This window comes from Vicugna pacos, chromosome 12, assembly GCF_048564905.1.
Source record: "Vicugna pacos chromosome 12, VicPac4, whole genome shotgun sequence".
Classification (NCBI taxonomy): Eukaryota; Metazoa; Chordata; class Mammalia; order Artiodactyla; family Camelidae; genus Vicugna; species Vicugna pacos.
Window position 1 is genome coordinate 13,528,555 of NC_132998.1, and position 24,681 is coordinate 13,553,235.

Genomic DNA, 24,681 nt, shown 5'->3' on the forward strand with positions numbered 1-24,681 from the left:
GGGTAACTAGGAACCGGAGTAATTCTTATTTCCCTTTCCTTTAAACGCCCTTGAGGTTAGCAATTCCCTTTTCCTGGTGACACTTTGGTTGGGATGGACACCCACTGCAATATAAGAAATCAGGTTTAAAGTTTGGGGCCACAGAGAATGAGCCCTGGCATGAAGGAAGCTACCAGCTATTGGCACCATAACACGAAGCTTGATGCTACCAAGTGGAAGGACTCATTCAGCACTAGTATCTGAACTCTACTGCTCAAGGATACTGATCTTAAAGCTCAGATCTGGAATCTTGTCTTATAGGCTCTAGAGATAAACTACTCCAATCTTAAAGAGCTTAAAGCCCAATCTTCCCACTGGCTTGGGTCACTCTCTTTTGAACCTTCTGTGGCCAATTCTGAGGCTATCCACAAGTTTATTTATGAACAAATCTTTTACAAGTTATTAGTTTTTAGATGTACAGTGTAGTAACTGGCTAGTTAGTGGTAGTGGTGGTTGTGGGTGGGAAGCCAGATAATAGCTCATAGATCCTGTTCATGCACAGTTTTCCAGTTCTCTGTGCTGGTGGAGTAGAAAGTCTTTGGATTCAAGTTACGTCTGATTTTTATAGTCTGTGTGGCCGTATTCTATCCCTATTCCTGAGCCCTCGGCCCTATATCTGAACCAAAATATCCAGCGACTCTTCCTGGGCTTTGTTTCATGCCTGGTTGACTGGGCAAGTGCCAGCTCTGATCCTGGGACCATGACTTGTGATGACATCCACTCCTTTCCCATATTCTGTATGTCTCTCAGGAGAAGGGGGAGTTGGCCACGAACTCTTTTTGTATTTTCTGATTGCTTCACTTATATTACCCCTGAGGCTTCCTTTGTTCCTGAAGTAGGCTGGGGACATCCCACTTCCTAGAACCAACCCTACAAGAAGCAAAGATACAGACAAAGCCAAATGGGAAACAGGGTCATGCTTGTAACGCTCTCTGAACAGGGAAATATACCCGGTAGGGACTAGAGATTCTAGGAGGGAAAGGGAACTGGGGTGAAATTACGGAAGGAAGCTGGCAGGTTCAGTGTTTCTTTGTTGGCTTGACCAGTCTCTCTTCATCCTCTTCCTGGTTGTCGGGCTGGATGCCAGGGCATTTCTCCATGAATAAAAGGAGGTGAAGCTGTGTGGTGTCTCCATTTCAGGATCTTGGAGGCAGCCAAAATGATGTCCTTGGTCTCTCTGCTCCTGGTGGGCATCCTGTTCCCTACCATCCAGGCCAAACAATTTACAAAATGTAAGCTGTCCGACGAGCTGAAAGGCATGAACGGCCACGGAGGCATCACTCTGGCTGAATGTGAGTTTGCTGGTATCTTGCTTTGCCCCATGTTTCATCTTCTTCTCTCTTCCACCCTCTTTTCCTCCTCTTTGCTTCTCTACTTTTAATTCAATTACCTAATAATCCTCTTATCTTCTCTGCTTATCTGTTTACTCTTTTATTACATTTGTTCACCTGTCTTTCCTTTTTCCCATTGTCTGATCCCTTTTGGAACTCTGTCTCATCAAGATGTTCTGTGGTTTGCCATATTTGGAGATGGGCTGGGGAGCCTTTTTCTGTCTGGGGATGCAGCTCCTCTTTTATGCTTTGCACGGACACCCTTGTGATACCTCCTTTTCATCTCTCTTTCAGGGATCTGTATCATATTTCACATGAGCGGTTATGACACAGAAACTGTAGTTTCTAACAATGGCAACAGAGAATATGGACTCTTCCAGATCAACAATAAAGTTTGGTGCATAGACAATGAGAACCTTCAGTCAAGGAACATCTGTGATATCTCCTGTGACAGTGAGTAACCTCTTCCACCCTGTTCTTGTGGGTTTTTCCCCCTGCTGGACCCTACTCCTGGGATAATCTTTTTGGTGTCAAGCACACTTCTGGCTTCACTGCCTTGGACTCCACAGTGACTGTGGGACTTGAATTGACCATAGTGAGAATTTTTCCTATCACTAAATCCCCAGACAGTCCCTTGAAGTTCACGAATAGATGATCTGAGTTGTTTGGGAATCTTGAAAACTGAGACCTTACCTTTTTAGAGTAAGTCAGTTGATAAGGCTGATAATTCCTTTGGAGAGGCCCCAGAGAAGTGAAGGGGGCCCCTACCAAGGGGCAGGCATTACCGTATTAGCTTTCTCATACAGAAAGGCAACAGGCATAAGCTTCCAGTTCAGAGAGGACCAGACCCACTAGATCCAGAGAAGAGGGAAACTCATTACCTTTCTAGGTAATACTTAGCTCTCTCTTTCCTTTCCCTGTAACCCCTGCCAGAGTTCCTGGATGATGACCTCACTGATGACATAATGTGTGCCAAGAAGATCCTGGATAAGGAAGGAATTGACTACTGGTGAGTCCCAGTTCTGTTTTCTACTTTTTCCTTCCCCTCCTTCTTCTCATCCCTTTAGTTCCAGCACCATTCCACCCATCTCTGTTTCCTGGTCATTTAATCTAGAATGTAGTCTTCAAAACAAAACTCAATAAACAGACTCAGGTTTCCAATGTTCAAGCCTCACTCACTCCACTCCTGTTTAGCAAGTGTCCTAACAAAGGTTCCCTAATAGGGGACTGAGGTCCAGGCTTCCCTCTACCTGGACTCAGACGTCTAATTCTACTTGTTTAGTCCTAGATCCTACAGCAAGTTCTTTGTACCACTGCCCTACAATTTTCCTGGAGTTTAAAAAATGGACTTACTCCATTAGGTGGCTCAGTGTCCTGTGCCACCTGGCTAGGACAATCTTTCTGTAATTTTCACTCACTCTTCCACCTCAGCCGTCTTGGGAATAAAGGTAGATGGAATTTCGAGCTACAATCCAGTTAGTCAACTTGTGTTGTCTCTTTTTTCACGATCAGGTTGGCCCATAAACCACTCTGTTCTGAGAAGCTGGAGCAGTGGCAATGTGAGAAGTGGTGAATGCCTTCTGTCTTTGCTGCTTCCGCCCTCTCTGTCCTCCTAGAGCGCCTCTTCCCTCAGGCTACCACATTTTGCTTCTTTCTAACCCCTTGAAGCTAGTTTGTCTCTGAGCCCTGGGCCCTGTAGTGACACCACTGGACACGAGGACTATTCTCCAGGGATGTGTGACTGGTGTACTGGACTTCTGCTCAGCACCCCTGATAGTGTTTTTGCTACAACGATGGATCCCACATCTGTCCTGAATAAAGGGCCCTATTTTGAGCGGCTGGCTGTATTTCCTTCCTGGGGGGATTTAAGGGAAATAGAGTGAGTGGGTGGACACTGAAGCCATGGGTCATAACCACTTTCCATTTCTACTAAGGAAATAGGTTGAACTTATAACATTAGGATGGAGGTTGCTTTCTGTATCAATTCAACAAACCACCTGACTTATTCAAGGAACTATGGATGAGATCCAAAGTTGGCTAAAAGTGTCTCTTCCCTGAAGGACTGGAGGGAAAGATAAGATAAACATTAATATATAATTATAATACAAGAAATAGTGTCATAAGCATCATGAGAGAGGTTAGAAATGTGCCCTGAGTGTTCATAAGAGGAAAGATAATTTATATTTGATGAGGGGCTGTGGGAAAAAAGGGGATCAAAGAAAGATGTGTGACAGGAGTAACATTTCAGCTTGTTTTAAAGTACTGGTGGGGTTTTGACAGATGGAGATGTGAGGTGGGAAAAGGACAGCAAGGGCAGAGGCTTCAAGGATCTGAAATGTGTGACTTGAGTGGGTGGAGGGGTTTCCTTACCCCTGAGATCAGGAAATGGGAGCTATGAGAGGAATGCTTTCTAACAACAACAGATAAGAACAGAGGACCCTTACAGCGAGCTCAGCAAGTGAAGAATCTGGACACCTGGGGCCCTTTGGTTTGGACCCTGCACTCCATTACTCCTCCTTGCTGCTTCGCTGGCCTGCAAGGAGGGTGTTTGCAGAACTTTATTTATTCTAATTTGATTAAGAGAAATGTGATAGAAGGAGAAACAGGAGATTTGAGTCCTGAAGTCTGTTTCTGCTTCTCAGTGATGGTCCAAACCTGGCAAGTCATCTCCTTCCTCTGTGACTCAATTTTCTTATCTTTAAATGAGGGTTTTGGTCTAGGTTGTTTTTTGAGATCTCTTCCTGTTTTGACAATCCAGCATTCCAAGACTCCAATTTAAATGATCCCACTTCTGAATTAGCGGAGTTATCGTCCAATTTCCTTCTCCTACTCCCTATACCCGCTGGGGCTTTAGGCAGTCAGACTATATATTTCTCTCCGCTCAGAGACCAGCAGCTCCCAAATGAAGCCCCCGAGGCCTTATTTGGGACTTATAGGGCCAGGCAAGGGAGGCATGGCATCTCCGATACTTAATGAAAACAAATTCTCAGGAAATAACTTGGTAATCATCATACGATTTTAGTGGGAATTTAAACACGTGACACATCTCCCAGGGTATCGCATGCTATTCCCTTCCTGATTATGGGACAAAGCCTTTTCCTAAAGTCTCCAGGGTTTTAGGAGTAAGCCCCGGGTAGGGGTGTGTGTGGGAGGGCAGGGTTGGATGGCCATTCCTCCCACTGATCTCACACGTCTACTTTCTACTCTGCCTCAGTAATACCCTCAGGAAGGCATATGCCTCAGAAAACACGAGACCGGCGCCACCAAGTGGCCAGAGAGGAAATGCAACTAAAGCTGGGACCATTTTGCTCAGCTCCGTAGCTCTGGACTTCATTCATTCTACGGAGAAATACCCTGATCTTGGAAATTTCACACGTGGGTGTACCATATATGAGGCCACACTTTTTAGAGGGCTTTGCTGAAGGAAACTAACAATTGCAAAGAGGATCTTAGCCTGAAGGTCAAAGGATCAAGAAGAGATAGAAGCCAGGGAGCTGGCACGGAAGTAATCTAGACTGAGGCAGACCTCCTGGCCTTTGGGTAGAAACAGGACAGGAAACTACTGTTCTCTTCCTGAGAACTCTCTTGGGAGCTGAAAGGGAGGTGGGGATGGCAGCTGAGTATTTGTTCTGCTTTCTCCAACTCCCTCGCCTTCCTCTAGGCGTGGAACAAGTCTGGAGCCAGGCAGGGGTCTAAGAGACCCAGGCTAGAGGGGGCAGTGATTGAGGAGGCTCAGGTCAGGGGCCTTCAGAGTGCATGCATTTGACCAAGCTCTGTGAGGAGGAACCAGGGCGGTCTCCCAAAATGTGGACCCTTTTTCTCTCTTTCTCTCCCGATCTCTCCTCCATGCTACTTTCCTCTGCCATCCATATTGTTGTGCAGGCAAGAATTTTACTGGATACAATAAATGTTCCTTTTTTTTACTCCCTCTTCTCTATCATTTGTTAATTTTTCACACTGATTGAGAGCCTATTAAGTGACAGGACCATGCTAGACATAGGAGATACAGATGCTGCCAGACAGGGGATTTGCTCTCAAGATTTGCACTTTAGAGAGGATACTCCCTCCTGTATCCTAAGTTCATGCAAAAGAAAGGACTCTTCAGACAGATCCATCATTCATTCCTTCATTTACTCCTTAATTGGTCAAGAAATAGTTATTGAAGATTTACTATTTTCTATGTTCTACTAAAGGTGTTTCTTGTTAAGAATGAAGACAGGAGGCGACACGCTTATTTTATTTCATTTCTTTCTCTGTTACTGTAGCTATAGATCTTGCCAGGGAATTTTTTGGGGATGAGAACAAAGGAGGAGTTGAGTCTTAGTTCTAAGATGGGACTCTTCAGAATGCAGGGGGATATTTGCTAGTGGTCAGATGGGTTGATTTACACTTTGTGCACAGACAAAAGTAAAAGAGAGAGGGAGAGGCAGAGGGGATGGGTAGAAAGGACAGAAAAAGAGAGGAAAAATCAATAGCTGTAGAAATGGCCAGTGAAGCTGTGAGGATTAGTCATTACTTTTCTTTTTTTCCCCAGTTTTATTGAGAGATAGACACACATTACTGTATACGTTTAAGCCGTAGAGCATGATGGTTTGATTTACATATATTGTGAAATGAGTATTGCAGTAGGTTCAGCTAACATTCATCATCTCATATGCATACAACATAAAGAGAAGAAAAAAGGAAAAAAATTTTCTCCTTGTGATAAGAACTCTTGAGATTTACTCTGTTAACTACTTTCCCATATAGCACACAGCAGTGTTAACTATAGTCACCGTGTTGTACGTTACATCCCTAGGACTTACTTATCTTACCCTGGAAATTTGTACCTTTGACCACCTTTCTCCAAACCCCCCTCCTCCCACTGTCTGCCTCTGGTAACTACATGTCTGATCTTTTTTTCTATGAGCTTGTTTGTTTTTAGGGTCTGCATATAACTGAGAGCATCCAGTATTTGTCTTTCTTTGTCTGACTTACTTCACTTGGCATAATGCCTTCAGGGTCCAGCCATGTTGTCACAAATGACAAAATTTCCTTATTTTATATGGCTGAATAATAATCCATTGGATATATACACAGCATACTTTCTTTATCTACTCATCCATTGATGAACATTTAGGTTCTTTTCACATCTTGGCTATTGTAAATATTGCTGTTATGAACACTGGGATACAGATATCTTTTCCCTATTGAAGTATAGTTGTGGTAAAATATTATTTAAGTTACAGGTGTACAATACAATGATGCACAATTTTTAAAGGTTATTCTCCTTTTATAGCTATTATAAAATATTGGCTATATTCCCTGTGTTGTACAATATATCCTTGTAGCTTATTTTATACCTAATGGTTTGGACCTCTCCCTTCCCTCTCCTCACTGGTAACGACTAGTTTGTCCTCCATAGCAGATAACTTTTTGAGTCAGCATTCTCATTTCCTTTTCAATTCCGGAAGTGGAATTGCTGGATCACGTGACGTTTCAACTTTTAGTTTTTTGAGGCTCTTCCATATTGATTTTTTAAGGATTTTCTTGTGTGGTAACTGGGCCCCCCATGGATGGTGCCTTCAGTTCTGTGGAGGTTTTCCCATCTTGCTTGACTGGAGGAGGGCACTGGGGTCAGAGGAACTAAAGCTTCTGTTTTGGAAAAAAATGAACGCTGAGATAGCTTAGCAATGATAGCTCTTTCTGTCTCCTCTTCTCACAACTTTTCCTCCAGTTATGAGGAGGCAGTGGAGCCTGGCTTAAAAGGTGAGCCTGGGCTTCCTGGCCAGCATTCTCCTCAGAGCTGCCTTCACCTCCTGGTTCTTCAGACTGTAGATGAGGGGGTTTAGCAGCGGGGTCACCACACTGTACTGCACGGACAGCACTTGCTCCAAGGCTGAGCCGGAAGCTGGAGTCATGTACCTTGAAGGGAATTGCACAAAGGAGTGAACTGAGCTCAGGACAATGGACACAATGCTAGTGGCAGACACGGTCCATCCCATCCCGGAGACCCTGCGAAGAGGGAGGGTCCTCTGAGCTGAGTCAACCGTCACTGGTAGAAGCGTCTAGCAATGACCGAATTATCAGTGAGAAGTCAGTCATATCTGCCTGCAGACGCCTTCATATATGAGCGATCTTGTGCAGAACGTTATAGGAGCTGCCCCGAGGAAAAAGGGAGTTAGTGCTGCAGCATATCAAGTGCTGCAGGATAGATTAGAGCTAAAAATGATCTCATGCACTTCTGGGGAACTTCATACTTTTCAAAGCATCTTTCCTTAATAGTGACGATGATCATACGAAGATTTTTTTCTCTTCTTTTTTCTATATATACAACTGTATGTTCTCATTTATTGATGACTGTTTCTTACAAAACTGTACGCTAGTCTAATAATGCTATCATTTTTCCCAATGTTTATGGTCTGGGAATTACCCCACAATCACAGCACATTATGTTTACGGTGCTTAGTGGAACAGACATTTGTTCTTTTTGGTGCATTTTTTTTCCCTTGGCTTTGAAAAGAAGCCAAGCTTGGAAAATAAAATGAAAGATAAAAATGTGTTTAGCATGAGACATGAATCCAGAATAATAAGATTCCATTTTTGGAAACATCTTGTTAAGTGTCACTGGGAGTATTTCCCAAAGAAGCATTAATTTTGTGTGTGTGTGTGTGACGGTGCCATCATCATTGGAAAGTTCTTTGTGGGTTCTGGTGTGCTTGGTTAAAAGACAGCCTCAAGTGAGCTCTCCTGGACCATTCCTTATCTTTTTCCACCCCTGACTTCTCTCCAAGTAACAAGTAGGTGAGAAAAATATAGAGCACTTTGTGCAAATCCATCTCTAGTTAGTTCACTAGTAGAGAGCGCAGACTGTTACCTATTCTATCTCCTGGTAAGTGAAGACTCGTCAGCTGGAGCTGTTTATGTCTGAGAGAAACATGGTAGGAAGGAGCATGAGATGTGAAGTCAGTGAGATTTGGTTTCTATTACGGCTGCATTACTGGCTTGTTCAGGAGCTTTGAGAAAGTATCTGGTTACCCTTGAAACTGAGATTTCTTACCTGACAATGGGGTTAATAATACTTCTCTTAAATTGTGCTACATACTAAAGTTGAGCTTGTTTGTATAAAGCAGCTGTCATATAGTAGGTACCTAAAGAAAAGTTACAGCACAAATAAGCCTGGAAACATCACCTTCCAGGAGGAAAGAAAAGAGGCATCTATTTCAAGGATGATATGTTTTGATTTTTGTCTAGCACTGAATAAAACTCCACCAAGGGCTCTCTGATTTCCTTATGAGAACTCCCAAATCATAGGTTAATGGAAGTAGGAAAATCTTTAGTTCTTGTGTAAGCTTATTTTCAGAGTTAGACAACTGAGGAAAGAAAATGGATTTTATTTTTCTAATTCACACATCTAGTCCACAGCAGAGCCAGAGCTAGAACCCAGGCCTTCTGAATTCCATACAGTTCTTTTCCTACTACTTTGCAATGCTCTGTTCTACAGACCGAGGCTACTTTAGAGTGAGAAATGCCTACATTTCCACTCAGGGGGTATAGTAGTGACATACCTGAAAACTCCCGATCCATAGAAGATGGTGACCACAAGAAAATGAGATGAGCAGGTAGAGAAGATCTTTCTCTGACCCGTGGCAGAGTTGATGCCCAGAGCTGTCATGATGATGCGAGTGTAGGAACCCAGCAACAGGACAAGGGTGCCAAGGCCCAGGACCACCATGGTGGTCAGGATGGAGGCAATGCTAATGGAAGGGTCAGAACAGGCCAACAGGAGAACAGGGGGAAGCTCGCAGGCAAAACTGCGGATGAGGTTGGGGCCACAGAAGTGATGCTGGGCCAGGAGGATGGTGTTAACTAGTCCGGTCCCCATTCCAATGGCCCAGGATGCTGCCACCAGGCTGGTACACACTTTCCTATTCATAGCCACCACATACAACAGTGGGTGGCACACAGCCTGGAACCGGTCATAGGCCATGACTGAAAGGAGGCAAGCTTCAGTGGCCCCGGAAAAGATCACCAAGGAGATTTGGGTGAAACACTCAAGGAGGGATATAGTCTTCCACTTGGAAAGAAGGTTCTCCAGCAGTTTAGGCACAATGATTGAGGAGTAGAAAGCATCCAGGAAGGAGAGGTGACAGAGGAAGAAGTACATGGGGGCGTAGAGGTGGGAGTCAGTACTGATCACCAGAAGCATCAGCAGGTTCCCCGTGAGGGTTAGGAGGTAGATCCCCAGAAATAGTACAAACAGTGCTACCTGGGTCTGAGGGTTGTTGGATAGTCCCAGGAGAATAAACGCTGTGACTGTGGTTACGTTGCCAGCTTCCATGGAGCATTCATTTCCCTTCAGAGGGACGAGACCAAATGTGTTATGGGTCTCAGAGCATGGCTGGGGATGAGGCACTATGAACAAAGCTTCGGGGCTGACCCAGGACAGATCATGTAGCGGAGGCAACCCGGCCATGTCAGCTCTCATCAACTCTTTCCAGCTCAGGGCAATAATCTGTTGGCCAAGGTGGAGAAGGTGGGAAGGAAGAGTGTAGAGAATCAAACCTAGAAAGGAAGGAGAGGAGAACAGAGATTATTCACACTGGAGAAGGAAAAGGAGTTGGAAGCAGACTCCAGAGCCCTGAGAAGTGCTGTTCTCCAGTTCCAAAAGGAACTGAGTTCAAACCACAGGAAGGCTCACTGGCAGAGTGAGTAAGCAATAAACATTTTGGCCAATCATCTGGTTGACAGACCTTGATGCTTGTTTGAATGACTGGTAGAGGTATTGTGACACCTGGTGATGGTGCAAGAATTTTCTCTGTCACTGTATGTTCATGAATAAGTCACTTGAGTTTCTCATTTTAAAAAATCTGGGAATATTGGATGGTTTCTGAAGTCTGGTCCAGCTTAGAAATTCTAAAGATTGGGAGACAATCTTCCTTGAGTATCCCTGGACCTAAATGGAAACCTCTTCTCCCTTTCTGTGTCAACCCAGGCAGAAGTGGCACATGAGTATGCTGGTTCCACGGACACCAGGCAGGAGGAAGCCCTCAGACGGGAGATGAGGGCTGTGCACATCAGTTATCCTAAGGGCTCTCCATCCCAGGGTTCTTGTGAGTTTACAACGCCCACTGTTCATGCTGTAATCTCAGGACTTAACCTGAGACCCTTTGAAAGCTGTGCTATTCTCTGAGTTGGTGCCAGGGGATTTGGATAAAGCCAAGTCAAATTTGGACCACCTTCTGTGCATCACAGGGATGGTAAGGGGCAAAAAGAGGAGAGCTAAAAGAATGCCTAGAACACTTAGTAAAACGGACAGTTAAAGGGTTTAGTGTAGAGCAGAGGAAGGTGCAATGTTTACTCCTCACCCCATGAAGGGTAACTCAGGAGAATGATAAATGAAGATCTGATCTCTATTCATGGCTTGCACACTCATGGGTTCCCAGACTGGATAGTTTTAGGAGAAGGTGGATTTGCATGAGATGATGTGTCTTCACTGGGCTCCCTAGGCCAACAAGAGACACTCAGTGGAGGGTGCTCAATGGCACACTTTCCAACTCTGGAGGAAAGGCCACAGATATGACTAGGGCTCTGTGGGCTTCCCTCAACTTTGTCCTTCCTTTAGAAGATGCAGGCGTGGAACTTCTGAGCGAGGAAATATCCCTCTAGTCTTTATGTCCAAGGGGAAGCCTTCTTGACTTTGTTTCCCAAATAACAATGGCCAGAGGGACTTGATCTGAGCTCTAGACCTTGGAGAGTGCTGGAGGTCCCTGGAGAGGCCCTTAAGCAGGAGGCCTGCTCTGAGCTGAATGAGTTCTCCAGGGTCAACCATTCCTCCCCTGTATCATCTTGTTTTAGTGGGTTGCATCATACAGGAGGTGCCCTAGGGTGGCCAATAATTTCTAAAGATAAAAATGTAGAGTGCTAAGGTTTCTGAGTTCTAAATCTTCAAATTCTCACCCTTCCTCTCTCCCTCCTTCCTTTCCTTCTCATTTGGTTATATTTTAAATAATATTTATAATTATAAAAAGATAATGATAAAAGATAGAAAATAAAAAAGATATTGAATGCTTTTTAAAACTGAAAATTAAAAATATTTTAATGATAAAAGATGAAAATAATAATTTACTATGTCATCCAAAATTAATTCTTTAATGTATTGTAATTCAAAAAATCCAAATACATTGAAAACTTTAAAATAAAATTTTAATTGTGGTAAAAACTTTTCATTATGGAAAAATTTAAGCATATACAGAAGTAGAAAGAATAGTGTAATAATTCTTCTGTATCCATCACTCAGCTTCAACAGCTATCAACTCATTGACTGTTACCCAGCTCTGACCACATGGGGCTGAAAGATGTGGTCTCTACCCTACATGAACAGTCAAGAGTCTGAAACATGGGAATGTTCTACTACTGAAAGGTACAAGGGAAGGATAGATATTGAAGAGCAATTATCAGTCTTTGCCACAGAAGAGGATTGAATGGTGGTTGATTGAATAAATTCCTAGGAGTTAACAAAGCAACAATATAGAAGGAGCTTGGTCCTTTCACTCTGGACCATCCATATATCTCTGGACTTAAGAGAAAAATAATCTTTTATTGTATTTGATTCACTTTATTTTGGGATCTCTTCTATAACGGCTTAGACTTTGTCTTCCTAAGACAGATTTCCTAACCCCAATTGTCTCCAACTTCCCACCACCAAAAATAAAGTTGCAAGAAACACGTTTTTTTTCCGTGCCTTCAGAAGCATGTCTATTATGTTTGAGAGGATACATCAGGTGTTCTCTGAGTTACAAGGGGTAAAAGGAAATCACATTACAAACTGAAAAAGGTGAAAGTAAAACTTTTTTTTGGAAAAGCATGAACTACTTACTCAGAAATAGATCTGTGTTTAATATAAATTACATAATTCCTAGTCATCTATGGTTATGTTTATAACTTCATACGGATGATGAATTAGGCTCAAATAAGCTATAATATTTCATAGACTTCAGGACCAGAATTTTTAATACATCATAAAATACATTTTGATATACCAAAGAAATAAGACTTGCAAGTAGATGTTTTAAACATCAGTAATCCACAGCTACTAAGCTCTACTCTTGATAGCATTTACATTTTTGGGGAGTCGCCCAATCTCCAAAGGACAAAAGCAGACAGTAGAAGCAGTGTAACATATACACAGAAGTTGGTACTGTAAAGGCTATAAAGATTTGCAGCATACAATATTGCTAATTGTTAGAGAACTGCAAATCAAAACTATGATGAGGTATCCCCTCACACCAGTCAGAATGGCCATCATGAAAAAGTCTACAAATAATAAGTGTTGGAGAGGGTGTGGAGAAAAAGGAATCCTTCTACACTATTGGTGGGAATGTAAATTGTTGCAGCAACTAAGGAAAACAGTCTGGAGCTTCCTTAAAAAACTAAAAACAGACCTACCCTACGATCCAGCAATCCTACTCCTGGGTGAATATCCAGAGGGAACTCTAATTCAAAAAGATACCTGCACCCCGGTGTTCATAGAAGCACTATTTTTAATAGCCAAGACATGGAAACAACCTAAATGTCCATCGACAGATGAATGGACAAAGAAGATGTGGTATATACATTATATATAAAAAAGAATGACATAATGCCATTTGTAGCACCATGGATGGACTTAGGGATTATCATATTAAGTGAAGTAAGTCAGACAGAGAAAGACACATATCATATGATGCTGCATATATGTGGAATCTAAAAAAAATACAGATTTTATTTGCAAACCAGAAATAGACTCATGGACACAGAAAACAAACTGTTGTTACCAGTAGAGAGAGCGGGGAGAGGGATAGATTAGGAGTTTGAGATTAACAGATACACATTACTATGTATAAAACAGATAAACAACAAGGACCTACTGTATAGCACAGGGAACTATAGTCAATTTCCTGTAATGAGTTGTAAAGGAAAAGACTCTGAAAAAAATGCTTATGTATATGTGTAACTAAGTCACTTCACTGTACACATGAAACTAAAATTGTAAATCAACTGCACTTCAACAAAAAATAAGAATTAAATAAAAAAAGATTTGCAGCGTAGTGAGAAGATGCCTTCTGCTCCTTTATATTGTATACAAATTACATGAATTGTGTTGTGTATCTCTTGCTCCACTGTCCAGCTATCCTGTCATTTTCTGCTCTGTTGATCAAATACAGAATGGCTTTGCATCCAAGCAGAGGATCCACAGGGTTGCAGTCTGTCAAAAGAGAACAAACTGACAGCAAAAACTTTGAAATAGTCAGAGGTACTCCAGTTGTCCTTAAGGATGTCCAGATGGATGACTCCCAGATTGTTAATGTTGCAGTGATAGATTCTGTTGCAGAACGTAAACTTTGGTGTGGACAATAAGATGAAATTGTGATATACAGAAAAAAACACACAACCTTCATATACAGAACCTGGTGGACTAAGTGTAGTCAGTCTCGATTCATAAATGTTCTCCCTTGGCCAGCATTGCAGTTAGGTGGGGAGAATCCAGGCTTATTTCATCTAGCTCCTCCTGAATTCTTTTAGCGCTGGTGGATAATTTAGCAGTGGTTTTGCTTGAGAGTTTGGTGCTTTTCTTCTGCTGGGAGGCAGAAAGATTTCTTGCTTATTCCTTAGGCTTTGGAGTGGCTGGTTCTTGACCATCCACATCTGAATCACCACTGTTGGTCTGGGGCTCTCATTCTCAGACATTTGCCTATCACTGGACATCTTGGTGAAATTATTTCTTAGAAAACTCTGCTGCCTGCTCAGGCCACTCATTAGATGCTATACTTGGTGGGGAGGAGGCGGGGAGGGAGAAAAGGAACCCGAGAAAGTTCTAGGCGGGGAGTGTGGAACGTTGAAAGTTGGAGGGGGTTGTCTGCAATAAACACTTAATACCTGTTTCCTTAGGAACTTACATAATAGTAATTAGAGAATTTTAGCCAGTTGAACAATACCTGAGTCATAGTAGACATTAGACATAATTTGATCAAGTATTGATCCTGCACTGCTGTGGTTGCACCAGCTTTCACTGTAATGCTTGAGCGTTTCTCTATCACTAAACACTAGCCAACCAACTGATATTTGGTAGTCTATCAGGTGTGAAGTGCCTTCTCCTTGCTATTTTAATTGCTAATGAGTTTAAGCATCTCTTCATACATTCTTTAGTCATATGCGTTTCCCTCTTATAGAAGGAATATACTGTTTCATATACTTTGTTTTTCCTACTGGGTTTTCCTTCCTTGTTGTTTTGAAGGACTTGCTTGTATAGTCTAGAACTGATCTCTTGTCAGTTTTACATACTACAAATCTCTTCTATCATATTTCTATTATCTTTGTCCATGGTGTTCCTCATTGTACCTAACCTTTTAAATTGATGAATCCAAATTTATGATTATTTTTTGCCTTATGGTTTGTGCTGGTAACATTTAGTCTGAGAAGTCCTTTGCCATGCTAACTCACGAAGATATTCTACTTTTTATTATACTAACTTTATAGTTTTATCTTTGACATTTAGGTCTACTGTATAAATGTAGAGGTAGTGTTAGATAGGGATCCAATTTGAATTTCTTCATATAATATCAGCCTTCCCTTTACATAATCTACGTATTTCCCATTGATTTTTGTGGCAACTTGAGCAAATGTTAACTTCCTATACATACGTAAATTTCTCACTGGGCTCTCATTGGTTTGTTTGTCTACCTCACTCTTTTTCTTACTGTGTCCTTGTAATATTGGCTAATATCTAGGAAGGCAGTTATCTTCCCTTCTTTCTTTTCTTTTTAAGAGATTGACTTGGATATTCACGAATCTTTATTCTTCCATATGAATATTAGAGTAAGTTTATTGAGATTCTTAAACAATCCAATAGGAATTTTGATTGGTTTCATGTTAAGGTTATAGGTTAAAATGGAGGAAAATCTGAAATATTTTTAGTAGTTAATCATTCCATCCAAAGCATGGAGTGTTTCTCCATTTAGTCAAAGAATTTTCAATGTCTTTTATTAGAATATGAACGTTTTTCTCCATAGAAGTCTTCTGTATTCTACATTAGGTTAATTACTAGAAACTTAATAACTTTTGTTGCTTTTGTTCATAGTATTTTATTGTTGATTTTATTTTTTAATTTGTTATTTTTGGTGTAAATACATTCTATTGATTTTGGTAATTTGATCTTGTAACTAAACTTGCTTTTTGGTTCCAGTGGTTAATTTTGTTGGGTTTTCTAAGTAATGATTATACCATCAGGTAACAGGGCGATAATAATGATTTCCTTAGGTAGATGACAATACTATAATGCAGCAACAATAACAATAAAATTAAACTGTAGGGGTGTAGTTGGCAAGGTTACTTTATGCCCAGTCTTAAAGACAGGGCTTCTAGAAATCATCAACGAAATGGAAAGTCAACCTACAGAATGGGAGAAAATATTTGCAAATTATATATCTGATAAGGGGTTAATATCCAAAATATGTAAAGAATTCATACAACTAAATAGCAAAACAAACAGATGAACAAAAAACAATGAAAAAACCTGATTAAAAAATGGACAGAAGATGTGAAGAGACAATTTTTCAAAGAAAACATACACATAGCCAAAAGGTACATGAAAAGATGATCAACATCACTAATCATTAGGGAAATGCAAATTAAAATCACGAAATATTGCCTCCCACATATTAAAATGGCCATTATCAAAAAGATAACAAGTGTTGGCCAGGATGTGGACAAAAGGGAACCCCTTTGGGAACACAGATTGGTTCAGGCACTATGGAAACCTGGATGCATATTTCTCAAAAATACAAAAACAGAATTATCATATGGTCCAGCAACTCCACTTCTGGGTATTTACCTGCAGAAAACTAAAACACTAACTTGTGCTAAGTTCACTAACTTGAGATATGTGTTTTTTCTTTAATTAGCAGAAATCTTTGAATGTTCAACAACCTGGTTTGTTTTTGCAAAACGCCTATATATCCTGGCTCCTCCCTTCCTATGACTGTTTAGCTCCCATAAACTGCTAACTCCCTGAGGGCAAGAGGTTTTTTTTTTGTACTAATGGGGAGAGTTAGATATGTTTCCAATGATAAAGACTCAAAGGATCCAAAATGGCAATTCGTATAAGTCTATAATTTGTATGAAAAAGATATAACATAGCAACAGCATTAAAATAAGGATACGCACCACAGCCAAAGCCTGCCTCACAGCAAGGGGTCCAGAGAGGACTGGAGGGAGTCAGTTGTCCTCTCTCTGCAGGGTCTTACCAGCATGTGCTTTTATTGTTAGAGCTGCTCCAGGCCCTTGCTCAAAACCTGCCAACCCCCACGTTTAGCAGGAGTGAACATAAATCTTCAAGTTAAAGTGTCCAGAGATAAGGAAGGAAGAGACACACACACACACACACACACAGATAGAACCAGCTGAGACCAAGATGGTGATGAATCTGACCTCCAACAGACCCTGAGTCTCATTATATGTTGATTTTACTACATTAGCATATTATATGACACAACTACCAGTGGCCAGGACTGGACATTAAGGAAAAAAATATGGATACAAAAAAAGGGGTGGCACCCACTCCCTGGAAAAAGACCTGCCCTTTCCCCAGGAGATTAATGCATATGCCCCCCCATCCTTAGCCTCACTCCTCCTCCCTTTATCTCTACTCTTTAAAATTAAATCACCCTCACCAGGTGGGCGAGAAGTTGATTTGTGAACTTAGTTCCTGCTTGCCCATTCTTGGCCACTGAATAAAGCTTGTGCTGTGTTGATCTCAGCTTCAGTTTCATTATTCGTCTACTTGAATCCGAACAGAAAAAGAATCACTTCCCACCCAGGCAGAGAACCTTGGCCGGGCTAGAGCCCGAGCATGGTCCACACATCTCAATTTTGAAACACTTTCTCTCTTGATTAGAAACCATCGACTTGTGCATGAAACACATCAGAATCGGGGGCTCAGACTTCTCGGATGTGTATGACAGATCACTCCCTTGATTCCGTCTAGTAAACTAGCAGCTGCCCCATGAAGCATCCTTGCAAAAGTAGCAGCCATTTAAAGAGCCAAGGTGAGCCCAAAGATTCCCTCAGGAGCAAGTAAATGTTCTCTTCCGCTCAGCAGTATTCAAGGACAGGGACATTGAACCTGGGTCTAAAATTCTCAGTAGCCATTTCAACAAGGGCTCATCAGGGAGCTGCTTTTAATACACGACAAAATGTCTCAGTGCTTTCACTCAGCAATCCCTTACCTTCGTGGCTTCTTGCCCTCCATCGTCAGCTGGTCCCACTTGAATTACCTTTTTATTTGTAATTCGTCTTGCAGGTGTAGCCAGTTTATGGGTATGGTTGTCCAGGTTCCCTCGGCTGGAACTCCATTTCCTGGCCAGAGAGAGCAAAGCTCAACCAAAGGAAATTCTGAGCTTTTATTTTTGTGAACATTGAGTGCAGCAACCACGGAACTGAATTTTAGAGGACCTGCTGTGTGCTTGAAGTTTCCTGCTAATCCATTTTGCTAGACTTCAAGACAGGTTTTACCATTTTCAGATTCCACTAGAAGGTGTTACTATCAGTAACTGATTTCAGAGCATGTGCTACTTCATACCAAGGGTGACACGGCAACTGTCTGGCATCAATGACTCATTTTCACCCCTTTTATCAGAATCATATTTTTTCTATTTAAATAATGCCTTAGTCAGATGAGATGGGGGTGGGTGGGTTTCTGATCCTAACTGATCTAATGGCAGCAGTTAGACAGTGTTTGATCATTAAGGGATACTCACAGGGTCCCAAATAACAATGCTTATAAATCTATGATTATTGCAGGAAAAAGATACAACATAGCAATAGCATCAAGTAAGGATAAACCTTACAGCCAAAGTCTGCCCCCTAGCAAGGCATCCAGAGACCTAGCATGAGCTCTAAATGTCCTCTCTTTGCAAGGCCAGGCCAGGAGACACTTCTTTCACAGATCTGGAATCACTGATGGGTGCATGGGACACTTTGGGGCCCGGGAGCCCAAAAGGAGTCTAGACTGATCTTATGTGCTATTGATCACATAGGCACATTCTTACTAAGTAGCCAGCCCCAACAGCACAGGCCTCCATGAGGTCTTATTGAGACCAGATGCAAATCATTAATCTCATTGTTCTCGATAAATAAGGCTGACACATTGGGATATACTACCTTAGAACTCACCTTGAACCTATGGATACAAAGTAACACTATTAACCAGTACCTTTCATACCTTGATCAGGGATCAGTACCATGCAGCTATGTCTCTTATTTTAGTAAAAAAGTTTAGGCTAATTCCATGTCTTGGCAATTGTAAATAATGCTGCTATGAACATTGGGGTGCAGGTGTCTTTTCTAATTAGTGGTTATTTTTTTCCGGATAAAAACCCAGGAATGGAATTGCTGGGTCATACGGTAGTTCTAGTTTTAATTTTTCGGGAAACTTCCATACTGTTTCCCACAGTGGCTGTAAGAATTGACATTCCTACCAACAGTATATGAGGATTCCAGAGGTGACTACTTTTTAATGGTGACCTGGCTTGGTCCTATGCTGTCTCCTGCTCCAGATGTAACTCATGGCCTCTGGTGCTTATGTACGGCCCTCCCTGGTAATCTATCGTGACATTCGGTTACTGGCAAGACTGTCCATGGCACATCTTCTAATTCAACTTCTTTTTTCCAGCCGTTAGACCCTTTGCAGGTTGCTGGCTCGCTCACTGAAGCAAATATCCTTGTTCCACTAGTACAGTCACTGCCTTCCTATGTCATGCTAAGGCTAAGAGAAACTCAGGGTGACCTCTCACTACTTAAACCTACACAGTTTTTCCTGCCATTTTCAGTTTGTGGTCATTGCACCATATTTTGTGGGAGAATTCTCAAAGGGTTACCATTTTTCTGGATTCCAGATAACTTAACAATGGTCGGAGAGAGAACTGGTTTTTGACATGTTTGTTCACCTGTGTACATTTTCTTGCCCAAGTCCACCTCTTCGTTCTTTTTTCATGTACTCTCTAGGGACCAATCTGAGTGGGACCAGAGGCCAGTCCAAGGCTTAGGAATGGTGGACACAGGAGAAATCTCACCATTGCTAGTCATGTTATCTTAGCCTCTCCACGGTACTCCTTCCTTTTGGGGGTTGATGGATGCTTTCTGGGTAGAGGGAAATGATGCCTAAATTAATTAATTCCAACCACTTGAGTTGGATCTAATATAAGAAATCAGAGTTAAGCGGGAAAGCCTGACTTCTGAAACGCTCACCGAATTCTCTTCCCTTACCACTGATACCACACACAGAGCGATATATTGGGCCAGAGATGAGCAAGGGATTCTCTCTCCTATTTCCTGTCTCTTCCCACACTCATTTTTTTTTTTTGTGGTGAAAACAGTTAAGATCCACCCTCTTAGTAAATTTCAAGTATGTAACACACTATGATTAACTATATTCACATTGCTGTCCATTAGATCTCCAGAACTTATTTATCTTTTTTTTTAAAATCCATTCTGCCACTCTATGCCTCTTGTTGGAGAATTCAATCCATTTACATACAGAGTAATTATTGATAGGCAAGGAATTGCTAATGCTATTTGTAGTTTCTTTGTTCTTTCCTCCTCTCTTGCTGTCTTCTTTTGTGACTTGATGACTTTCTATATCGATACGTTTTGATTCCCTTCTCTTTAACTTTTGTGTATATATTGTAGGTTTTTGCTTTGTGGTTACTGTGAAACTTAGACATCTCATAAGAGTTTCGTCTGGGCTGATAACTTCAATTACATGCAAAATCTCTACCCTTTCACTTTCCCCTTTTATGTTTTTGATGTCAGTTTCACCTCTTTTTATATTGCATAATAAATGAAAATTTTTGTAGCTGTATTTAAAATATTTTTGTGGGAGAGGGTATAGCTCAGTGGTTGAGTGCTTGCTTAGCATGCAAGAGATCCTGGGTTCAATCCCCAGTACCTCCATTATAAATAAATAAGTAGATCTTTGAACAACTGAAAAAACTTTCAACCTTCATGAGTCACTTTGTTTGAAGTCTTTATTGTGTATATATATCATGTAACTTTTTTGACCCACTCTTAAAGTCTTTTCCTTTTATTTGATGAATTTATATTTCTGTTATTGTTATAATATGTGCTTCTTGAATTTTTCTGTGATGTTATCACTTTTAAAACTTAAAAAAAAGTTTTTGTGCTCTCTTGGCACTATTTTGTTTTCTTTCTTTTGTTTGTGACAAAAATGTCCTGCTACCTTTACTCTTCTGAAGAATATTAGCTACAATATGACAACGTATAATCTATACAGAGGTAAAAAGATGAGAATCCCCAAGTTCTACAATTAGGCCACCTTTTATTCATATGTAGGTCAAAATAAAGAGGTTCACAGATATACAAGGTCTTAGAATATTTCATAATGTCTATTTCTTAAAAAAAATCTGGGTAAGTGCACATTACAACAAAATGAAAGCAGAATGAAATAAAGAACTCATGAATAACTGATGAGTAACACTCAGGTAATGAGTATTAGTGTTCCAGGGCTCTGTGTGTTCATTTCATTTAATTCTCACAATACCTCTGTAATGTAGGCACTGTTATTACCCCAATTTTACACCTAGGAAACTGAGACAGAGAAATGAAGTAATTTACCAGCGTCATAAAGCTTATCAGGGTAGAGTGAGGGTAGGAATACAGGCGACTGGCCGTGTAAGACTATGCATCTAACCATTATTCTCTACTGTGGAAAAGAAAAAACGGAGGAACGTGCTATTAAAGGAATACCAGTGAATATCAAATAAGCTCAAATTAGAATGAGCCCAAATGACTATAGAAATTATAATTAAAATCCGTAATATACTTGATTTGAATGTTACAAAATGTAAATAGAATAATTTGTGGAAGATTACCAGGAAAAAAATTACAGAAGGTAGAAAAAAAGGGAGGAAGGGAGTGAATGGACGTGGCAGAGAGAAGAGAGAGTTTGTTAAAGTAAAATAAATCTATAATCTTTCGTGGGAGGTGCCAACATATTTTGTTCTTAAGGTTTAAACTTATAAATATATATTTAAAACTTTAACATTATAAAGAATAAATAAAAATAGTTAAATACCACAGAGAACAACAAATTAAATAAAATCTTTACCAAAGTCAATCAATAAGACAAAAAATGAGTGACAGGATACACAAATGATTAATGCAGGAAATACAAAACGTCTGAGTTCCAGAAAGAAAGTGGAGGTGGTGGTGTGAGAGAGTAGGAGGAAAAATAGAGCACAGATCTATAGCCATAAACAAGATATAATTTCTTGTATTTTATTTTTCATTCTCAAGATAGCCAGGGAGAGGGTGGTACAGGGCTCCCTTAAAGTTAGTGGTCTAGAATTCTATCTTAAGTCCAAGCACTTGGCAACACAGACTCATTTGCTCTTATTCTGTGTCCTTGTTCACTACCTAAAATATTGCAGATATTTCTCCCACACCCTTTTCACAGCTGCCTTCACCTCCATGTTCTTGAGGCTGTAGATGAAGGGGTTCAGCATGGGTGTGACCGCACTATATTGCAAGGAGGAGAGCAAATCCAGGGAGGAACCAGAGGAAGGCATGAGATAGCGAACAAAACCTGAGCCGAAGAACAGGACCACCGCAATGAGATGGGAGGAGCAGGTGGAGAAGGCCTTACTTCTGCCTGTAGTGGAGCTGATGCTCAGGATGGTGGAGACAATGCGAACATAAGAGAAGAAGACTGGGAGGAACGTTCCAAAACCATGCAGTAAGATTAAGCAGATCAAGATGTCAATATTGACAGAAATATCAGAGCAAGACAGAGGGAAGAGGGAGGGCAGCTCACACGTGTAGTGGTGTATGATTTGAGCCTCACAAAAGTCCAGGTTAATAGCCAAAAGCACAATTATGACTGAATTGAAAGAGGCCAGACCCCAGGAGGCCAGTAAAAGCTTTATGCAGAACTGGCTGCTCATCACTTGGCTATAAAATAGTGGATGGCAGATGGCGACATAGCGGTCATAGGCCATCACTGAGAGCAGAAAGGCTTCGGTCCCTGCAGTGATAAACACAAAGAAGACTTGAGTCAGGCAGCCCTCAACAGGGATGGTTTTCTTCTCAGACAGGAGGTCCTTCAGTAGCTTGGGCACAGTGACAGAAGAGAAGCAGAGGTCTAGGAATGAGAGATTACTTAAGAAGAAGTACATGGGCGTGTGGAGGTGGGAGTCAGTCCTGATCACCAGCAGCATCGTCAGGTTCCCCATCATGGTCAGGAGGTAGATCCCCAGGAAGAGCACAAAGAGCAGAGCCTCGATGTGGGGGTCATCAGACAGCCCAGTGAGAATAAACTCGGTGATGGTGCTGTGGTTCCTCAAGGCCATTTGTGGAGGACCTTTCTTTGGAGTGAAATAGAAAGAGGGATGAGAGCGTCTGTCTCCTCCAGAGCTTCACCCCTCTTCTCACACATCCTTCCCTGCTCTGCTTAGACTCTGCGCTCAGACATCTCAAAGCTGCCCTAACTGTATCTCAGTGTTTTCATCCTGTTTTGTGGTCACTGATCTTGGGTCCCAGTCTTCACATACTTCAGATAATCCCATTCTTCTTCCATAGGCATTTACTGGGAAAATGAGTATCTCTGGCTTACCTCTACCCTCACAGTATTTTGATTCCACTCCGTCCTTCCTTTCCTTTAGAAATCCTAAAATTTCTAGCACAAGTTCTAGCACAAATCTAAACCTTCTCTTCTCTCTTCAGTTTCCCAATCATATTTCTTTGTTGTTGTTCAAAATCTTAATAGGATTGACATCCAGTTGGTGCAGTAGGTACAGTGCCAAGGGCCACAATTCTTTTACAGCTGATGGAAATGTTTTGTTTTGTTTTTTTAAAGATCAGAAGGAAAAAAATGCAGACTGGATTCTATTTCTCTCTATAACTGTAATCATAAAGCACAAATTTTAATATATTTTATCAAGAAGGAGACTACAATGGCAAAAGTGCCTGGGGCCAATGAAATTCATGATGTGCCCTGCTCCGTCCTTCATAAATAGCACATTTCACTTTAATAGGATTGTAATATATACAGAGACCTTTATTACTTATCTTAATTGTTTCAAGGCAATGCTGTGAGATTTGACAGGGAATTATTATCCTTGGGACAGGGAATTTTATCCCCATTTACCTGGGAGAAGTCTGCTACTAAAGAATATTTGGCAATGTCATGTTGACAACAAGTAGAAGAAACAGGAAATAAACCACATTATGTTCTAACATTATCAGCCCAATATCTAGGCTTAGTCCCCAGGAATAAGGGATGCTTTTCTTACTCTGACATTAAGAGCACTTCCTCATCTGCCCCTTAACCTTTTAGCCATTTTGGCTGCTTTCAGTACAGAAAGGTCTATTTCTATTCTTCTTCTTTCAAATGTCCTCCTAATTCCACTGATTCAAATTCTCCCGGCCCTTCCAATGTGCCCTATAAACCAACTTATTTCCTTAGAGCCTGTCTTGCCTGCTCTACCCTTTAACCCACAGCTCTCTGTTGAAATCACTGGACCCCTTGGTCTCAGCTGCCTTATGTCATAGTCTAAATTCTGTTTCTTTTCTCATGTTAAATATACATCTTGGTTTTCCTCCCTGGATTGTGAGTTCCTTGACAATAAGGGCTATAACTTAACAACAACAATGATAAATCAGCATTTCTCTGGCTCTGTCCCCATTCATTCTGTCCCCACCCATGAGCTTCTGATCACCTCTCAAATTCCTCTTAGATTATCTTGGAATAATCTCTTTATGGCATCTCATGTGTGCCTCAGACAAGCCCTCCTGACTACTCTAAGCTAAGTCTCATCCTTTCATTCCAGTGGCCCCAGGTGTACTACTGCCTGGCAGAAACGTTACTGATGTTATTGTCCACCAGCGATGCCATGATGCCTGCCTATGTTGCACAGGGGCTACTGCTGCTGAATGTGCTGTCTCATGTCCTTGCAACATCCTTTGATGCCCTCTCTTTTTTGTATAATCCACTAGCACGTTTGCCACCATTGCAAGAAGCTCTTGCATTCATGGTATGGATACTCTATTGCCCCAGGAGGGTCAGAGTGAAAAGATTCTTACAGTTTTCTTTTAAACTTCTCTTTCACCCTCTTACTCTAGGTATCAGCTTTGTGAGTAGTTTATACTAGTGCCGATACTAAGAATCACTTTGAACCCTAATTTCTAGGACTTTGTGGTAAGTCACTGTCTTATGTGAAGGTTCCTGCCTCACTTGGACATTTTGGGGCTAATTGGCCAGTATTCTGTTTTTGTCCAT

General features: G+C 41.3%; 3 protein-coding genes and 1 pseudogene across 3 annotated transcripts; 1 reads left to right on the top strand and 3 right to left on the bottom strand.

The window, feature by feature from the left end:
* Positions 1–1,198: 1,198 nt before the first annotated feature.
* On the top strand, positions 1,199–2,943 carry LALBA (lactalbumin alpha). Its single transcript, XM_031682843.2, has 4 exons — positions 1,199–1,331; positions 1,665–1,823; positions 2,304–2,379; positions 2,883–2,943. The coding sequence occupies exons 1-4, from the start codon at positions 1,199–1,201 to the stop codon at positions 2,941–2,943; spliced, it is 429 nt and encodes a 142-aa protein (XP_031538703.1).
* A 4,168-nt stretch (positions 2,944–7,111) lies between these two features.
* On the bottom strand, positions 7,112–9,690 carry OR5BS1 (olfactory receptor family 5 subfamily BS member 1). The gene is made up of 2 exons (XM_006203133.3): positions 8,918–9,690; positions 7,112–7,274 (listed from the first exon to the last, which is right to left on the bottom strand). The coding sequence occupies exons 1-2, from the start codon at positions 9,688–9,690 to the stop codon at positions 7,112–7,114; spliced, it is 936 nt and encodes a 311-aa protein (XP_006203195.1).
* Positions 9,691–13,477: 3,787 nt separating this feature from the next.
* LOC102540462 (ubiquitin-conjugating enzyme E2 E3 pseudogene) lies at positions 13,478–14,096 on the bottom strand (annotated as a pseudogene).
* A 7,721-nt stretch (positions 14,097–21,817) lies between these two features.
* Positions 21,818–22,753, bottom strand: LOC102540211 (olfactory receptor 8S1-like). Its single transcript, XM_006203132.3, has one exon. It carries the CDS (start codon positions 22,751–22,753, stop codon positions 21,818–21,820), a length of 936 nt encoding a protein of 311 aa, XP_006203194.1.
* Positions 22,754–24,681: the final 1,928 nt, after the last annotated feature.